Source organism: Argiope bruennichi, chromosome 9 (genome assembly GCF_947563725.1).
Source record: "Argiope bruennichi chromosome 9, qqArgBrue1.1, whole genome shotgun sequence".
Lineage (NCBI taxonomy): Eukaryota > Metazoa > Arthropoda > Arachnida > Araneae > Araneidae > Argiope > Argiope bruennichi.
The window spans coordinates 88663977-88680836 of record NC_079159.1 but is presented as its reverse complement, the minus strand read 5'-3'; the positions used below and the strand labels follow the sequence as shown (position 1 = coordinate 88680836).

Genomic DNA, 16860 nt, shown 5'->3' with positions numbered 1-16860 from the left:
TCTACAATTTTTTTTAATAACTCATTTTATTGTATAAATTTATTCATTTAATTGTTATATTATGTACACGCATTTTACTTCTCAGGGTTTATGTTTAATACAATCCATTATTTTATGAAATTCAGCTTTTTTGTTCCAAGTCTTTGTCAATTCTGTATATGGTTATTAAATTTAGCCCTTATATCATTTCTAAATTAAACAAAAAGATTATTTCTGTGCCCTTTTCAGTTTATAAAAAAAAAAATTCAACATTAAAGAGATTTTTAAAAAAGAAAATAGAATCTATAAATGTTATTTCAAATACAACATTTATAGATGTTGTATTTGAAATAGACCAGATGGTTGTGTTAGATAACTGAAAGTTTATTTTTTTTAAATGTATTTTAATATTAAGACTTATATTTATTATATAAAATAAAAGAATTTTATATAATAAATATAAAATTTATAATAAAAATTTGATGATAACAATTTGTAATAAATATTACAAAATTAGATGTAGCCATCTAGATGGACTGTTATCATTTTGATACTCTCTGAGATCTGATTAGATGTTTCTTGACTTTGGCTTACTCTCCAATGTGTAATTATCTCTTACTAATCTTTATTTCCTTGATTTGACTAAAATTTGATAGAAATAAATAACCATCCACTTATGGGGAATTGTAAAATTAAAAATATATATTCAAAGGAAATATTAATATTAGCTTCCAGCTGGATCGTGAAATAAGAAAGTAATGAATCAGCATGAATATAAAATAATAAAAGTTGCAGATTTCAGACCTTTGCTACAATCCAGCATTAAAACCTGTAAATAAAATATAAAGTTTACAATCCAATAATTAATTTTCATTTCATTAATGAAAATTAGTTATAGATGTTCCCACAAGTTTTATGGGAACATCAGTAAATCTGTGAGTTTAAATATCTATATAAAATGCTGAGATGCATGTCATACAAATCATTTTTATTATTCATTGTTGAATGGTAAATGTAAGGCAGTTTTACAAGCTGTTGTACTAATGTTTCAAATTGCTGCATTGAACATCTTTACAACTGTATATAATTAATATGGCTGCAAAGTCTTATTAAAAACCAACTGATCATTTGCAAAACAGATTGTAAATTGATGTAGATTGTCAATCATTAACTATTCATCAAACATTTAAACTATCTGTTAATAAAATCTCCTGTAATTTCCTAATTGCAAAATTGAAAATTTTTTATTAGAAAGATATTTTTGTAGTTACATATCATAGATTTTTTTTTCTACTTTCTCATAAGCATATATAAATTATAGAAATCAAAATCATCAAAAAAAATCGAGTACGAGATTTTTTCATATTTTAGACTTCCTTGAGTTCGAAAAACTTATTGTTGGAAGATATCTATCTGTGACAAAGATAATTAAAAAATGCTTTGATGGATGAAATGTAGTACATGATCTTTAGACCAAATTTGTAGATTTTATCAGATTTTGAGAAAACTGTTCAGAGGAAAGAAGTCTGTTTGATTATTTATATAAGTTGTGTTAATTACAAAATGAGGAGAGATGGATGGATAAAATTTGACACACAGATTTAACATCTATAGTGTAGATACTTGAGCCAAAGCCAACTACAGGTTGACTGGTCTATTGAACATTTCAGAAATATGGAGATGTCATTATTCAAAAAAGTAAAGACATAAATGTATCAAATTTGATATGTGGTTTTGTCGTTATAAATGTAATTCTGTGTCAATTTTTTTTTGTTTTAATCAATTGAGAAAAACACTTCTGAAACATAAATTCGATTTTCATATGCTATCAACCAATAACCAGGGATTAATCGTCAAAGATCACGTGGTAGTAATACTTCTCTGATGCTTTGCTGAAAATTATGGGAAAATTATATTAATAAAAGCCTATTCTAATACAAATGATATGTGTGATTATTTATAGAATAATTTTGCAAATAATAGTATAATTTATAAAAATTATTTTTATTCCTGAATTTTATTTTATTCTTAAATTATTATATCTGTATTTACATTTCAGGATGAAATTGCTGATTTTTTGATGACCGTTGTTATTAAAGTACCTTCTGCAAATGCTTTAGCTAATGCTAAAGCTTGCACTCCAATTAAAGAAGAATCTGAAGTGCCTGCGGAAACTTGGAAGCCCGAAGAAGAAGGGAAGCGGAGACGAAGAAAACCGAGAGAATATTCACCAGAGCTCTCTCCAGTTCGAAAACGTGCCAGACATCACATTCAAAGACAGGTTTGCTTGGACTTAATAACACATCAAATATTGTCATTTGAATAAGTTATTCAACAGTCAGTTTGATTTATATTTATCATGTTATTTATTTAAAGTTTTAATAAAGGCTATTTGTTTTTTCATTGTTATCTTTTCTAATAGTGCTTTTTATTTAATTTTTGTACTTTCTGTTGTTGTTTTTAAAATTTTTAAATTAGCAATGTGCTGAAACTATTATACATTCTTTATATAAAAAAAATGTTAACTTCAACTGCATACTTATGCCAAATAGGCTAACTGTGTAGAATATATATCATTTGGTATAATCTAGACCTCATAATTAAATATTTTGATAGATTCTTAAAAAACCAAATATTTAAACTTTCTTTTGTGCTTGCTTGAAACAATATATTTTCTGAGATAATTTTCAGATTCATGTTGTGATATTTAAATTATTCTTCAATTTCAACGACAATCATTAAAAACTGTATGGTTCACATTATTAAAATGCAGCTGTAAGAAATACTTTTATAGAATTATCTTCTTGGCTAATCTGAAGTTTGGGTTTCTAAAGAAGACTTATGAATTAGCTTTTATTGGAATAATATCATAAGTAGGATGAATTATTTTGCTTTTAACTGTGTTTAAAACTCTTAAAACATTTTTTTGTATTGAATTAGTTTCTCCCTCATAGAAATTAATTTTTTTTAAATATGATCACTTTACTTAGTAAAATCATTTCTAAATAAATCATTATCATGAACACTTACTTCAAAGAAGTATAAATTGCTGTGAAATATTCATTTCAAACAAAATCGACTTCTTTATCATTAAGCAGATTTTTTAAAGTGATATTCAGAAACTTTCGAATAATTGTATTTACTTTCAGTAAATGTGAAATGTCTTTATGAGGAATCATATATGACATATTTGATAAAGACAGTTCTTCATAATGAAGTTGATTGATCAACTGTACTTAAAGTTAATTTGTCCTAACTTTTTTCCTCCCCCCCCCCCCCCTGAATACATAAAATTGCTTGATGATTGCATTAAAACCTAAATTAATATGCCATCTTTTCATATTTTCAATACAAAACATTTAATTTTAAATTTATAATAAAATTTTGTACTGAATCATCCTTTGCAATTAGTAATAGGAATGTAAAGTTTTATTTTTACATATAGAGTAAGAAAGAATTTGAAGTCATGTGAATCTGTTAGATTAGCTAATTTTCAGTACTCCTGAATGACTGTGTACCAGCAATATTGATTACATTTTTCAATTATGACTTAATTACAAATTCTATGTGGAAGATTAGTTGTATCCTGCATCTGACTTACAATAATTTTTTTTTTTTTTTTTGACTTAAAGAAACCTACATATATATATATATTGATGGTTGATCTTTATAATTTCAACATTTGACATAGTTTGCAATATTCATCAACCAATTTCTAGAAGCTTTCAGTCTAATTTTAGGAACTGAAAAGTTGCAACAATTCATTATATATTGAGATTTTTTTTTTTTTTTTTGCTTGAATACTTTTATTTAAATTTTTAATTGGAGAAATATGTTTGCAACTTTATATATTTCTTATACATATAGGACAAATTTTTTGCCAATTTTCTTAAAATTGAATATAGAATGATAGAAATTGTAGTGTGTTTAAAACAGAGTATAAATATAAAGTAGTAGACCTTCTTATCATTTGCTACTTTTGCATTATTAAATGTTCTGAAATGTTAAAAGAAATTTAATCTTACATATGCTAAATTAGCATATTGAATTTATGCTGTGAAAATGTAATGAGTTGTTGATTTAAGTTGTAATTCCTGTGGAAAAAAAAAATATTTAAAAGAATCAAATTGTTTAAAATATGTTATATAAATATATATTTATTTAATTTTATATAAAATTAAAAATAATTTTGATAATAAAGTAATAGTGAACATGTTGAGGGGTATTAGAGCAAATGGATGTATTTCAATAATGCATTATTGATATAGTAAGAAAAATGGAATTAAGTGTAACATTAGCTTTATCATATACACTTCATTTTCTGTCCCCCCCCCCCACCTTTAATATGAACCAAGTGCTTTTTTGACTCTTTTATGTTAAAATATTAAAAAAAATTTGTAGAATACCCTATGTTGAAAAAAAAAAATACCTATTTAATATTGAGTTCTTACAAGGCTTCAGTTATTATTATTATTTTTTAAAGAAGCATATAAATTTTAAACTTATATGATAACAATTAACAGTGAAAGAATTTTTAATGAGTTTCAGAATTTAAATTTTGTATTTAAGCTAGAAATATTGACAAAATTTATTTTCTAGTCTTCCAGTTCAAAGGCCAGGCTATCCCCTTCCAGCTCAGAAACTTCTAGTTCAGGCTCACTTGTTAATGAGGCAACAGCTGTCTCTAAATCAGGTAAAATTATTATTTTATTATACAGTTTTATTTTCATCTCTAATTATGCCTAATTTAAATTTTAATTTCAGTATGTAAAACCTTTTTTTAAATAATTTTAGATACTACATACATAAAATATTATATTTTTACTTCTAAGCATTAAAACTGATGAACAGTTTGCCTAAAACACTAAAACTGTTCAATTTTTCTATAAAGTAAATTTAACCTATAATGAAAATATGTATGGTTGTGAAAATATTTGATGGTTGCAAATTTTTAAAATATTTATTTGTTTATTTTTTCTTTTTGTAAGATTTGCAATAAATGCTACTTTTAAAAAATTAGATATACTGAAAGAAAAGTGAAATATACAATTAAAAAAAAAGCAAAGCTTAGTAAAATATTTATTAACTTTATGTCTACAAAATCATTAACTGTAAATCTTTATTATTTTTTTTCCTCCTAAATTATTTTAAGTCTGTAACGAAATATTCAAAAGTATACTTATAAATATATTCATCACTTACAGCAAGCATGATTAACATGTTGATTGTCAATTCTGTTTTGAAGGAATCCATCAATCAGATGCCATCTTATTGTTAGTAGTCATCATGTTAAAATGGAAGACAAATTTCGTTGCCTCTAAAATAGTAGGTTTCAGAATCAGATTAAGACAATAACTACTGCAGATTCCTCTAATAAAAGAGTATCTACTGCCGAGATATTTGTTCCTCTAATAACAGACGTGTCTAAGCTATCTTTAAATGATTTAACAGCAACTCTGTTAACATTATTACTTTGAGTTCACAAGAATGTATTATTTGAAAATTCAGATCTAGGAGGTTTAGATTAGGATCAATAATTTTTTGTTTAAATATATTTTTGAATAAAATAAAGAACTTATAATTTATTTTGTAGAAATCTATCTCTCCTGGCGATAAATTTAGTTTCTTTAAATTGTTTAATCTCTACAAATGGGTATATTTAGATTGTATTTTTTTACATTTCAGTTAAGAAACATCCTGAGAAAAGAATTGGGAGACCCACTGCTGGAACCTGGCGTAAAAGAACTCCTTCAAAGTCTATGGAAACTCAGTCGCCTGAAATTTCTCCAAAGAAGATTCTTAGAATGGAGGAAATGTCTTCACCACCTAAAACTTCTATGCCAACTGAACCGAAATTACCTTTCTCCAAAAATATACTTCCAAAGAAAAATGATCCTGTTGATGTTGAAAAAGCTTTTGGAAAAGACAGTAGTTTCCTTCCCCGTCCTTTGACACCCCCTGAACCAGAAGATACTGTTTCTGCGGAAGAGACAGAAAAAGCATTGGCAGAATTGGAGGCTATGTCAAATGCAACACCTGATTCACAATTAAATAAGAATACAAGTGCAACTACTACAAGTTTATTGGGTGATATACTTAGTAGTGACAGGGCATTTTTACCTATATCAGATCTTGAGAGTGAAACAAAAAAATTGGATACTGCCCCAGCATCTCATATTGAAACTGTTCCAACAGCAGTGCCATCAACTGAAAATAAAACAACTGTATCTGTGTCTTTAGCTTTATCTCCTAGCTTACAAAGTATGCTTTCGCAAGGTAAGCAAATATCACCAGGCTCTTTACAAGCATTAAAGACAAGTGGCATTAGTTTACTTGCAAACAGTTCTGTAAATTCATCTAGTCCAAAGTCCACTATCATTACAGTACCGTCTGCTAGTGCGGCCACTATTTTGGTTTCAAGTCCTGCACTGAGATCCCAACCAGGCAAAATGATCCAGTTACTTGCTAAAAGTAATTCATCATTGACTGTCAAAAGTCCTGGAAGCTCTGGTAAAGAATCTTCCGAGCAGCAATCTTGTAATCTCTCTCTTCTTTCGGATGTAGCTGGCATGACTGAGCATATGAGCAATTCCTCTAAAATGGCCGATGTCTCCTCACAACCTGCAGCAACCTTAGTGAAGCTTGCTGCTTCAGATAACAAGGGACCTTTTCAAACTATGAAGTGCTTGAAAGTTATCAAGACTGTAAAACCGCCATCTCCTCCAACCAGGATTGAAACTGCTGAAGAACTGGTAGAGAAGCAGTTGGCAATCCAGTCTCTCAATAAGAGCATTGGCATAGAATCCCAAAGTAATCTTGTGAAAGAATCTGGTTATTCAATTTGCTATGCTAAAGCAGATGGATCTATTGTATCGCGTTCTGTTACAAGACCAAATTTTACTGGTTATGTGACTGTACCGCCTATACAAGGTCAAAATAGAGGAAGGGGTAGAGCTCGTTCTGTATTTAATAAGCAGATAAGATTTGGAAATATGTAACAGAGGATTTTAAATGGCATGTGTAGTCAGTTTGAAAATGGTTTTAATGCCTTTTTAATATAAATACTGCTTTAAATTTTTATTTATAACAATTCAGTACTTTTTCGTAGGCTAACATAAGGATCAGGTTATTTAATAATATGCAATATGATATTTCTAAAATCCTTCATTTTTTTAACTAGGGCAGTTTCATATATGTAGTCAGCATATATTTTAAGGGATTCGGTTATTTTTTGCTTGATTGGAAACAAACTTAGTTAGCTTTCAAAGTAATATTGAATTTTCTTTGCATTATATATACCGTAATTTCGCAGTATAGTCCGCAGACGCGATTTTATATTTAAAAAAATTCAAAAATCGTCAGATAATCCGCACCACCGGGTAGTCCGCGGACTATACGTCCGAAATTACGTTATTTTAATACGGCAATATTAATGTATTTTAGAAACAAAGAACTAAGTATAAATAGAAAAAAAGTACTTACTTACTAATATACCTTCAGAAATAAAACGCTAAATACAAATAAAAAACATTGCTTATTAATTAATCATATATTAATTAATCACACATTCTACTACATTAACGAAAACCTTCAAAGTCCGATTCACCGGTATCAGAACAAAACAGTTCTAATATATTTTCGGGAAGAGTGTCCGAAAGTTCATTTTCAGCATCACTATCTTCACTAACAATCCCGGCTTTTATGAATCCCGATCGGATGGTTGACACTTTAACACTTTTCCAGGATTTATCGATCCATTCGGCAACTTCAGTGTATGAAGCGCGTCTCATATTTCCTCCTTTTGTGAAAGTATGTAAACTTTCCGACATCCAGTTCTCCCAGCAAGCACGTACGTGGGACTTGAAACTTTTGTTCACGCTAATATCCAGAGGTTGCAGGATTTTTGTTAAACCTCCTGGAATAACGCTAAGTTCAGCACCGAAGTTGTTTTTTTTTTTTTTTTTTTTTTTTAGCTTCCGCCTTTACACTGTCTTTTATGTGTGCCCTCATGGAATCCATAATTAGTACTCCTTTGGAATTGAAAAAAGCACCTTCTCTTTTCTTCCAAGCCAAGAGAAACCAATCGAGCATAATGTCCTCGTTGCACCAATCCTTTTCATTGCACTGTATTACGACGCTTCGAGGAAAATTTTCCTTGGGAATTGTTTTTCTCTTAAAGATTAAGAGCGGCTTCAACTTTGTGCCGTCAGCACAGCAGGCGAGCATCACTGTGAAATGGGTCTTTTCTTGACCAGTTGTTGTTACTGATACTGTTTTCATTCCACAAGTATCGACGGTGCGATTCGGTGGGCAATCAAATGTTAATGGAACTTCGTCCATATTTATAATATTTTTCAGGGAATACTTCCCTTCTGCAATAACTTTCCTTGTAACCTGAAGGAAAGAAGCTTTTTTTTTTTTTTCATCTACGTCGTCCGGAACAGCCTGACACATTGTCGTTCTGCTGCGAATTCTCAAGTTTTTACGACGTATGAAGCGGTAAACCCAATTTATTTCTCCCTTGAAATCCGTTATCTGCATCTCGTCTGCCATGGACTTCGCTCGGAGACGGATTTTAACTGTTGAAATGGAGCGTCGGGCATTTCTTTGGTCGAGAACCCATCTCAGTAAATTTTCCTCTAAAGCTGGCCATTTTACTTTTCCGTGCCGATTGGATAGCTTTCTTCCCATGCTTTTTAACACATCCTTTTGTTTGCGCCAATTTCTCACCGCTTTCTCCTCCACTTCAAAATAACGGCCCGCTTCTCTATTTCCATCTTTTTCAGCTTTCTCAACTACTTTGAGTTTAAACTCAGCAGTAAAACTCCGGCGATGTTTCATCAACGTTATCGAAGATGAAAGACAAAATACGAAAACTAAATACTGTGCAACGTGCTATCCTCGTGATAAGTGGTAATGAAATGTGACCTTCGACCCCACTCACTCGGTGTTGCCAAACCACGCTATAAGTAAATGAATCACGCTTTCCTAAAAACCGAGCTGGACGCATCAACTACTTTCCCCCCTCTCGGCAGTTGCGCTAAAGCAGTGCGAAGGATACTGGGATACAAGACTCTGGTTGCGCTAAGTGAGTGCTCATATCCCGGCATCGCTTGATGCGCCAGCCTGGATTTTAGGAGCTCTACTTGCTACTACTCATTCGTTCTGCACTATGCTCTATGGTTTACTATCGATACGATACATACGAATGTTTTCTTGGAATCTCGCGCTTTTTTTATATTTGATCATCGGCAGTTCACGACAACGTGTTTTTTAAATTTCAACGATTTTAACCGTGAACAACCAGCGTATTATCCGCACTGGTTGATAGTCCGCAGCTTCAAAAATTCGTATTTTAAACACAGATAGTCCGCGGACTATACGCGCGAAATTGCGGTATATTATTCAAGCTCTTGTCTAAATTACATTTTGTAATGTTACTGCTAAAAAATAATTAGTAAACTCATTGATAATGTGTTCATTATTCTAATGACCAAAATGCTAGCTTGCTAAGTTGTAAGTTCGATCTCTGTTACAATTTATGCATCCCCCCCCTCTCATTCTCTTAAAATTGTAAAATATTTACTTAAATTGTAAAAACTCTTGTTTTAGGAAAGGTTGATTTAGCTGTAAATAAGCTAAAATATTTCTTGAATGAAATTAATTATCCCGAAGATAATTACTGATTTTCTGTCTTTATAAAGTACTGTTTGATTATTTTTTTTTTTTTTTTCGTCTGCTTATCATTGTCGCCCTATGCCAAACATAAATGCTTGTGTGAGATGTTGCTATTCTATTAGCTTTGTCAAGTATAGTCATCTAATGCTGTATGAAAATGTATGTTTTATACATCAACTTTGCGGCAAAAGATTATTATGCCCGATTTTTATTTATTTATGCTGTGTTTTCTTAATTAACAGTCTTCCTAGATATTAGTTAGTTATATTGATCTTCATGTGGTACAGAATATTATTTTTTCATTTAATGACATATTTTTAACCTTCCTTTGTTTTTGACTTTGGGATTGTATATATGTATATACAAAAACAAATAATACTTATAGTTTTTAAAATTTAAATACTAATTGGTGGTATTTAGTGCTTCCGTTATGAAAATATTAAGCTCAAACAAAATATTAACAAATCTGTAAAATCTTTTGTTAATAAATATTTTTTATTAAAAAATAAAAACAAAGTTTTTAGATTATAAACCTCTTGTAAAATATATATTCCTTTGTGATAATGGCTATAAAAGTTTCTGAAAGTGTTTTGGACACTGTAAATGACATACCTGTCTAATGCTTTCAATAAAAACTTTTTTTATATATATTTTGTTTTCTTAGTTTACTATTCAATTAAATTCTGTATCTAAATCTTAGAACTCAGAATATGATAACGTTTTCACTATTCAGTAAGAAAAAAAGTGCCTTTTAATCAGTTATTGGTTATGAACTTTTTCTCATTAGGTGATAAAGATACCATATTTGCAGAAATTTTAGCTTTGATCAAGAGCTGATGCACCTGCTGTAGCGGTAAATGGTTCAGACTTTGAATTTTTTTTTAATTAACTAATTTATCTCTGCTTTAATCATTTGAATGGTAATTGTTTTTCTTATTTTGTTCAATCAGTCAATGTGAAACAATTAATTGTTAATATTGGAACGCATGAATAGTAGCAATAAGTGTTGAAGGAAAATGATCAATGTTATCTTCCAGTTACTTTACACTTTCAACGCTACCGACGAGATATCTCGTCTTTCAGATACTTCCAATTATAGGTTTCTGTGGGCTAAAATTTGTCTCTTATGCCAGTTTAGATAGGAGAAAGTTCTTCTTATCTAAACTGACATAAGAGAAAAATTTTAGCCCACAGAAACCTATAATTAGATGTATCTGAAAGACGAGATATCTCGCCGGTAGCGTCAAAAGTGTTAGAAAAAGAGAAACACTTCTGTTTCTTCTTTAATATCTTGATTGCAAGACAATATTTGATATTATTTAACAGCTGTTAATTTAAAGATTATTGCACGGAAATAGGCTTTTATTTTTGTTGTGATATAAATGCAGTATATTAAAAAAAATGAAGAAGGAATGCTTTGAAATTTACCCAGCATATAATATATATTACTGATTTTGCAAGGAGAGTAACTAAATGTATGCAGATATTATATAGAAAAGTAAGAACTTCAATTTTATAATTAATATAGAAATAAAGATTATTCCAGAATTAGGAAATAGAGTATTGATCTGTACTTATAAAGTTTAAAAAATCAAGAATGAAAGAAATATTACTAATGCAAATAATCATGTTTTATTATTATACGATATTACTTTCAATATAATGTTTTCTTCCCTTTTTTTAAACAGAAATAATTATGTGGGGAAGAACTTTTCCTGTTAAAAATTTCTTTATGCTGAAAAAAATTGTGTTTTCTAAGCATAGGACTTGAGTGAAATATTCAAAACATTATTTAACTCCAAATCTTTTTATCAGCTTTAAAATATATTTTTCACTTAATATTTTCATGAAGGTGATATTTTAAAATCTGCTTTCATAAAAATTTTAAATTATGTTCAAATTCTCTACAGGAAAAGTTCTTTCATTATTATTATTAATTGATTACTGATTAAACTATATTAACTGATTAAAAATCAATTTGTTTTGCACTTGCCAAAAAACATAGTTCAATAATAGGTTTTTTTCTGAAGTAAAATTAATTAAAATATCTATTCCGTTCTAGTATCTTAAATTAGAAATCAAGCTTTAAATAAATTGCCAGTGGAACAGAAATTTTGAATGAAAAATCTTCAAGAGATTAAACCTTGGTATTTTAACGATACTCCTCATCCAACTCTTTCTGGACCCGAAAAACAAATTTTTGAAATTATATGTGATATGATGACTTAAAAACACTTTGAGCTAGATGGGCAATATTCTGCAGGTTCTCTTTACATTAAATTTATAGATTTCTGTCAAATTTTTAGTGAAATCCTTAAGCAGGAAGTTTGTCTAGAGCAAGTCAACTCGATAGCTATGAAATACAAAGGATTACATGTATAAAATTTAGTGCACAGTTTTGGCATCTAAAAATGTAGATTCGTATCAAAGTTTGAAGCCAATTCGCCAAATTGTCAAACGTTTCTGGATCTGTACGTTCTATGATAATAACACAAAAAAGAAACAATTTAAACAGATAAATTTTAGTTAGTGATCTTTTTACTAAAATTGCAGTTCTTTACCGAATTTAAATCAATAGGTCGAAAAGCATACTCGATTCCCCCCCCCCCTCTATTCTATGAATATATATAAATGTTTATGCTCTGAATCCTGAAAGCAAAATTCTAAGCACTCGTCCCATTTTCTGCCTTGTCTGAGATTTAGAATTTCAAGCAGGGGAGGGGGACCTTTATTAGAAAATAAATAAGAATTGGTTTTTAGCTGCTTAATTTTTCAAATGTGTTTTGTTGGTTGTAAAACAAAATATACCAATATTATATTTATTTACATTGCTTTCAAAACGTCAAAAATTTGTTTGTATTTCTTATTGATTGAAATGAGCGCAGCAACAGGAAAAATAGACAATTGTTAATATCCAAAAAGTAGAAAGAAAACGTTTGTATACAAAAGAATATTAGTCTGCCAGAATGAGAGGTACCACCCCCTCTACAAGGCAGCTGCGTTCGTAATTCCGCGGTATAGCGGAAGTAGGACCATCAGTGTTGTAACAGATGCTAAAACACAATACAACGAATAAATGTAAAAGCTTTGAAGCATTTCTTTGTTATGGAATATAGTCAAAGATTAATTCTTTTCCGTTACTTGCGATATATACAAATAAAAAAAAAAATAGGAACTGTGAACTTTTTATAATTTAAGACTACAGATTATGCTTTTCCTTTTCTTTGCAATGAATTAGATTTTAATATTTATTTCTTCATTTCATATTTTTGCTTCCTAATAATCATTAGTTTAAAATCGATAGTTACAGTTAAAAACATTTCTTGTTTTCTTTACTTAAAAAAAGAAATTTAAAAATTACTGAAGAGGGTTGTAGCTGGTATGTCTACTTTTTTGGAAGCATCATGTATAGAACTTGAGTTCTTCTTTTTGTTAAGAATTGTATTAGCATACAGAAAATTAAAGATTCAAATGGAATTTAGGAGCACATTATTGCTGAAGCTTCATTAGATTAATTTCATTCATATATAATATTACCGAATTGAGGAAAGGGTCGCGAAGTTCGTGAATACGAAGTTTCTACCTCTGGACTTAGAAAAGGAATAAAGTAGCAACCTGAAAATGATCATATACAATACGGCTTGTGCGTCGAATTTCAGAATTTTGTTATTTATATCTGGAATTAAGTTAATTCCAGATATAAGTTAATTTAATATAAAAGGAAGAAATTCACTTGGAACACACCTTCGGATTTTTAGAGTACTTCGAGTTCTTATATGGATTGAAATAACTAAACATCTAAAATATGAATCGTCATCTAAAAGGATTAATAGATTCAATGGTACAATCTTTGGAGATGCATAACGCGATTCTGAACTGTAGTCAGATAATTAGAATGGTTTAGTTATATTAATGCCACAGTTTAAAGCACCATAAAGACTATTTCAGAATGCATCTCATACTTTCGAATTGGTCAAACTTTGCAACTTTTTGCAGCATCAACTCCACTTACACGACGGTTTTTGGTTGAAGCGGGTTCAAACACGAAACCCTCCAAACCTAGACCATAAAACAAGGGCAGCGCAGCGCTAGATTGGCATTATCTTTTCAAACATCCACTCTACACTAAAGATAGGAAGTCTGAACCCAACGGGTTTAATTAACAGGACATAGTGGTTTATTACAATATTAAAAATTTCTCAACCAATGATTTCCGAGCTAAGCAAATAACGATTCAGATTCTTTTGAGTAATATTTTCATTTTCTGTAATTTGAATGGATTTATTAATTAAATAAAACGCATTATTCTAAAAAAGTGCGATTAATTTCAAATACATACACAGACTACATGTCTGTCATGTTTATCATTATTATAAATTAGAGTTTCCATATCTATTTGTATATTTTCCGTCACCTCACGTTCGTGAAGATGAAAGGCTGCGGTGGCAAAGCATAGGATCCTCAAGTTCGAAATCCATTTACACCGAAAAGCTGCAGGATTCGTGGTTCTAGCGAACGTTAAATATGACGTCGTAAAAATCTTCCAACGAAAACTGAAATGAATGGAGTACTTGATATTTTGAAATCTGGAGTGCAACATCATTAAACAACTTTTTGAGCTTTTGGAGAAAAATTTAGATATCCCTGAGGTAAGTATAGTTTCACATTTTTTTATGTGAAAAAAACAGTTGATGTAACCCAGTTTGGTAAATATTATTAAGATTCTTAAATCTCAAAATGATCGCATTAAAAGACAGCTATTGTAAAATGTTCTGTTTTTAAGGTTACACATAGATATTCGGTTGAAACAAATTAAATAGTATTTTTCGGATGCATCAAATTCCGTTTTATTTATATGTCAACGAGTTAAAAATGTTTTTTATTCACTTTATTTCAGATTTTTTTTTTTTATGCGAGAGATTTTAAAGTTAAACTATGCTGAAGATGACTGCAAATAAAATCATTTCTTATTCAATTTATCTTAATATTTGTTGGTTAAGAATTGCTGATAAAAAGATCAAATTAATATAAATAATAAAAATATATCTGATTTTTAAAATTTGGAAGAAAAAAAAGTTAAGGAACTTGAATTGTCTAAAGGCATCTGCTGAACTTAATCCTGCCTTCTATATGAAATGCAATTAAATATCTATAAAATAATCGAATTTTTTGTTAAATTTTTTTCTAACACACATCTGCCACTCTGTTTTATAATCGCAATTTATGTGAGGAGTTTTCTCACAATTGTTTCACCTAATTAAAGCCAAAGTCTCTTTTCTTTCATACCTTAAAAAACATTTATTTGACTTTAAAATCGGATATCAATCAAGGTCGAATTAAAACAAACGGCGAGCACCCTTTCCTTTCAAATAAGCCAGTAATATTTCATTCACTCCGGACTTACGATTCTGTGAGTGGGTAATTCGTCACGACCCGCATAAACCAATGTCCATCCTCAGTTAGTTCGAAGTCACGATTCTCGAAGTTCTCGGCGACCCAACAATAGATTTGTTTCTCGACTTCCGACACTTGAATTGGGGACAAGAGCGATTCGAACACGATGCGCTGCGCGATTAAAAGACAGGCATGTAGTTAGAACCTAATTGTATGTATATTCTTAGCCTTCTTTGCTTAAACGAAATGGACACGATGTGCTCTAAAATTCGCACATTTGGTGCGAAGTGCTGTTGTGCTGGCTTTGGGAGACGGAAATGGACTGGAACTGGTAAGTAAATATGTAGAGAAATTTTGCAGACGATTTCTTTTTACGATTCGTCGGTTTATTATCGAAAGTCGAAAGAAAAAAAAAATGGATCAATATGCTCTTGTTGTTTTAAAATGTCACCTCTTTAAATGAAAGTTTTGCAATCAATGGAGGTTTTTTTTGCATATGTGTTTGAGGCAATCGCCTCGTGCCTTGAGATCTAAGGGGGCCTCATAACCTAAATAAATTGAGACACCTTAAAGTGATTTTTGCGAAAATTTTAATTTTCTACATTGCAAGTAGCTTTATTCATTGAAAATTTTCATTCCTTACTTTTTTTTAAAAGAAAAGACAGAAAAAGAATGAAACGAACAAAATGATACGTAGGAGGAAATAAGCATTAAAAATTAAATTAATAAATAATTTCAAAAGAATGGTATTCGGAAACTCTTTAGGAAATAAAAATGATTAAAAAATTCGATTTTTGCATCAATGTCTTTTAAGCTAAACTAATCAGAAGAATTTTTATTAGTCTCTTATTTATTCAATGAAAGGAATAGTTAAAAGCAAGAAAAATATTTTAGTATTTTGATACCTCTCAATACTTGTTTCTATATTTGCAAAATCTTTCTTCCATTTTCTGATTTTTATTTCTTTTATTACCATTTCTAAAGGATCATTTTAATACTAATTTTATACACTTATGCCGCATCTAAGATTTAATCTATTTTCGCTATTTTTTTTTTTTTTTTTTTTTTTTTTAGCTTTTTAAATTCTATCATTGTTGCTCAAAAATGCCTTTTCCTTTTTTAATTTCATTTTCTTCATCAGAAAATATGTCAATGGACTGAATTTATGATACCAATACACTTTATGATGTATTTCTGTTTAAACATATTAGAAGAAAATGAATGACTCACTGTTAAACCATATAATTTATACTAGCCGCCTTTGGCGGCCAGCTTGTTCGCTCAGATTATTGATTTTTTTAGCTGTTTAATGATTAATACGTAATGAATTTTTAAAAAATTCATCTTAGTATTTCAGATTGATTCATTAGATGATTAATGCGGAATGAACTTTTAAAAAATTCATCTTAGTATTTCAGATTGATTCATTAGATGATTAATGCGGAATGAACTTTTAAAAAATTCATCTTGGTATTTTACATGACTGAAAAACGTAAAATCATTTTAATGCAAAGGAGAAAGATTAAGAAATTAATAATAGTATAAATTAAGAAATGAAAGTCCTACTATGGAGATATTAATTGACAAAAGCACGCGATTAAATATTTTAATGGATGAGTGTGAATTCCCTCATATAATACCATACACGGTGAAGCATAATCAAGAATGGTTTTTGCTCCACAAAACTCCACTAAATCAAATCGAATTCCATCATAATTTTTAAAAATATTGTGTATTAAATAAATTAAAAATATTAAAACATTGTACGGAAATTGAATGGATACCATTAAAAAAGTAATTCTTTAAATA

General features: G+C 29.6%; 2 protein-coding genes across 3 annotated transcripts in view; both read left to right on the top strand.

Moving 5' to 3' along the window:
- The window catches only part of LOC129984810 (KAT8 regulatory NSL complex subunit 3-like), a 28820-nt gene extending 18602 nt beyond the window's left edge, over nt 1-10218 (top strand). Inside the window, exons 10-12 of the mRNA XM_056094773.1 lie at nt 2039-2260; nt 4579-4672; nt 5665-10218. Coding sequence (XP_055950748.1) covers nt 2039-2260; nt 4579-4672; nt 5665-6977 — 1629 coding nt within the window. The 3' untranslated portion in view covers nt 6978-10218. The remainder of the gene's footprint in view (nt 1-2038; nt 2261-4578; nt 4673-5664) is intronic.
- Nucleotides 10219-14149: 3931 nt separating this feature from the next.
- Nucleotides 14150-16860, top strand: part of LOC129984809 (uncharacterized) — a 99636-nt gene continuing 96925 nt past the window's right edge. Inside the window, exon 1 of one of the 2 annotated variants that reach the window (XM_056094772.1) lies at nt 14150-14306. Coding sequence is in view for 1 of the 2 variants with exons in the window: in XM_056094771.1 (XP_055950746.1) it covers nt 15369-15382 (14 nt within the window). In the remaining variant the exon portion in view is untranslated. Of the gene's footprint in view, nt 14307-15181; nt 15383-16860 lie in introns of those variants that run through there. The other variant, XM_056094771.1, reaches the window with a different exon arrangement.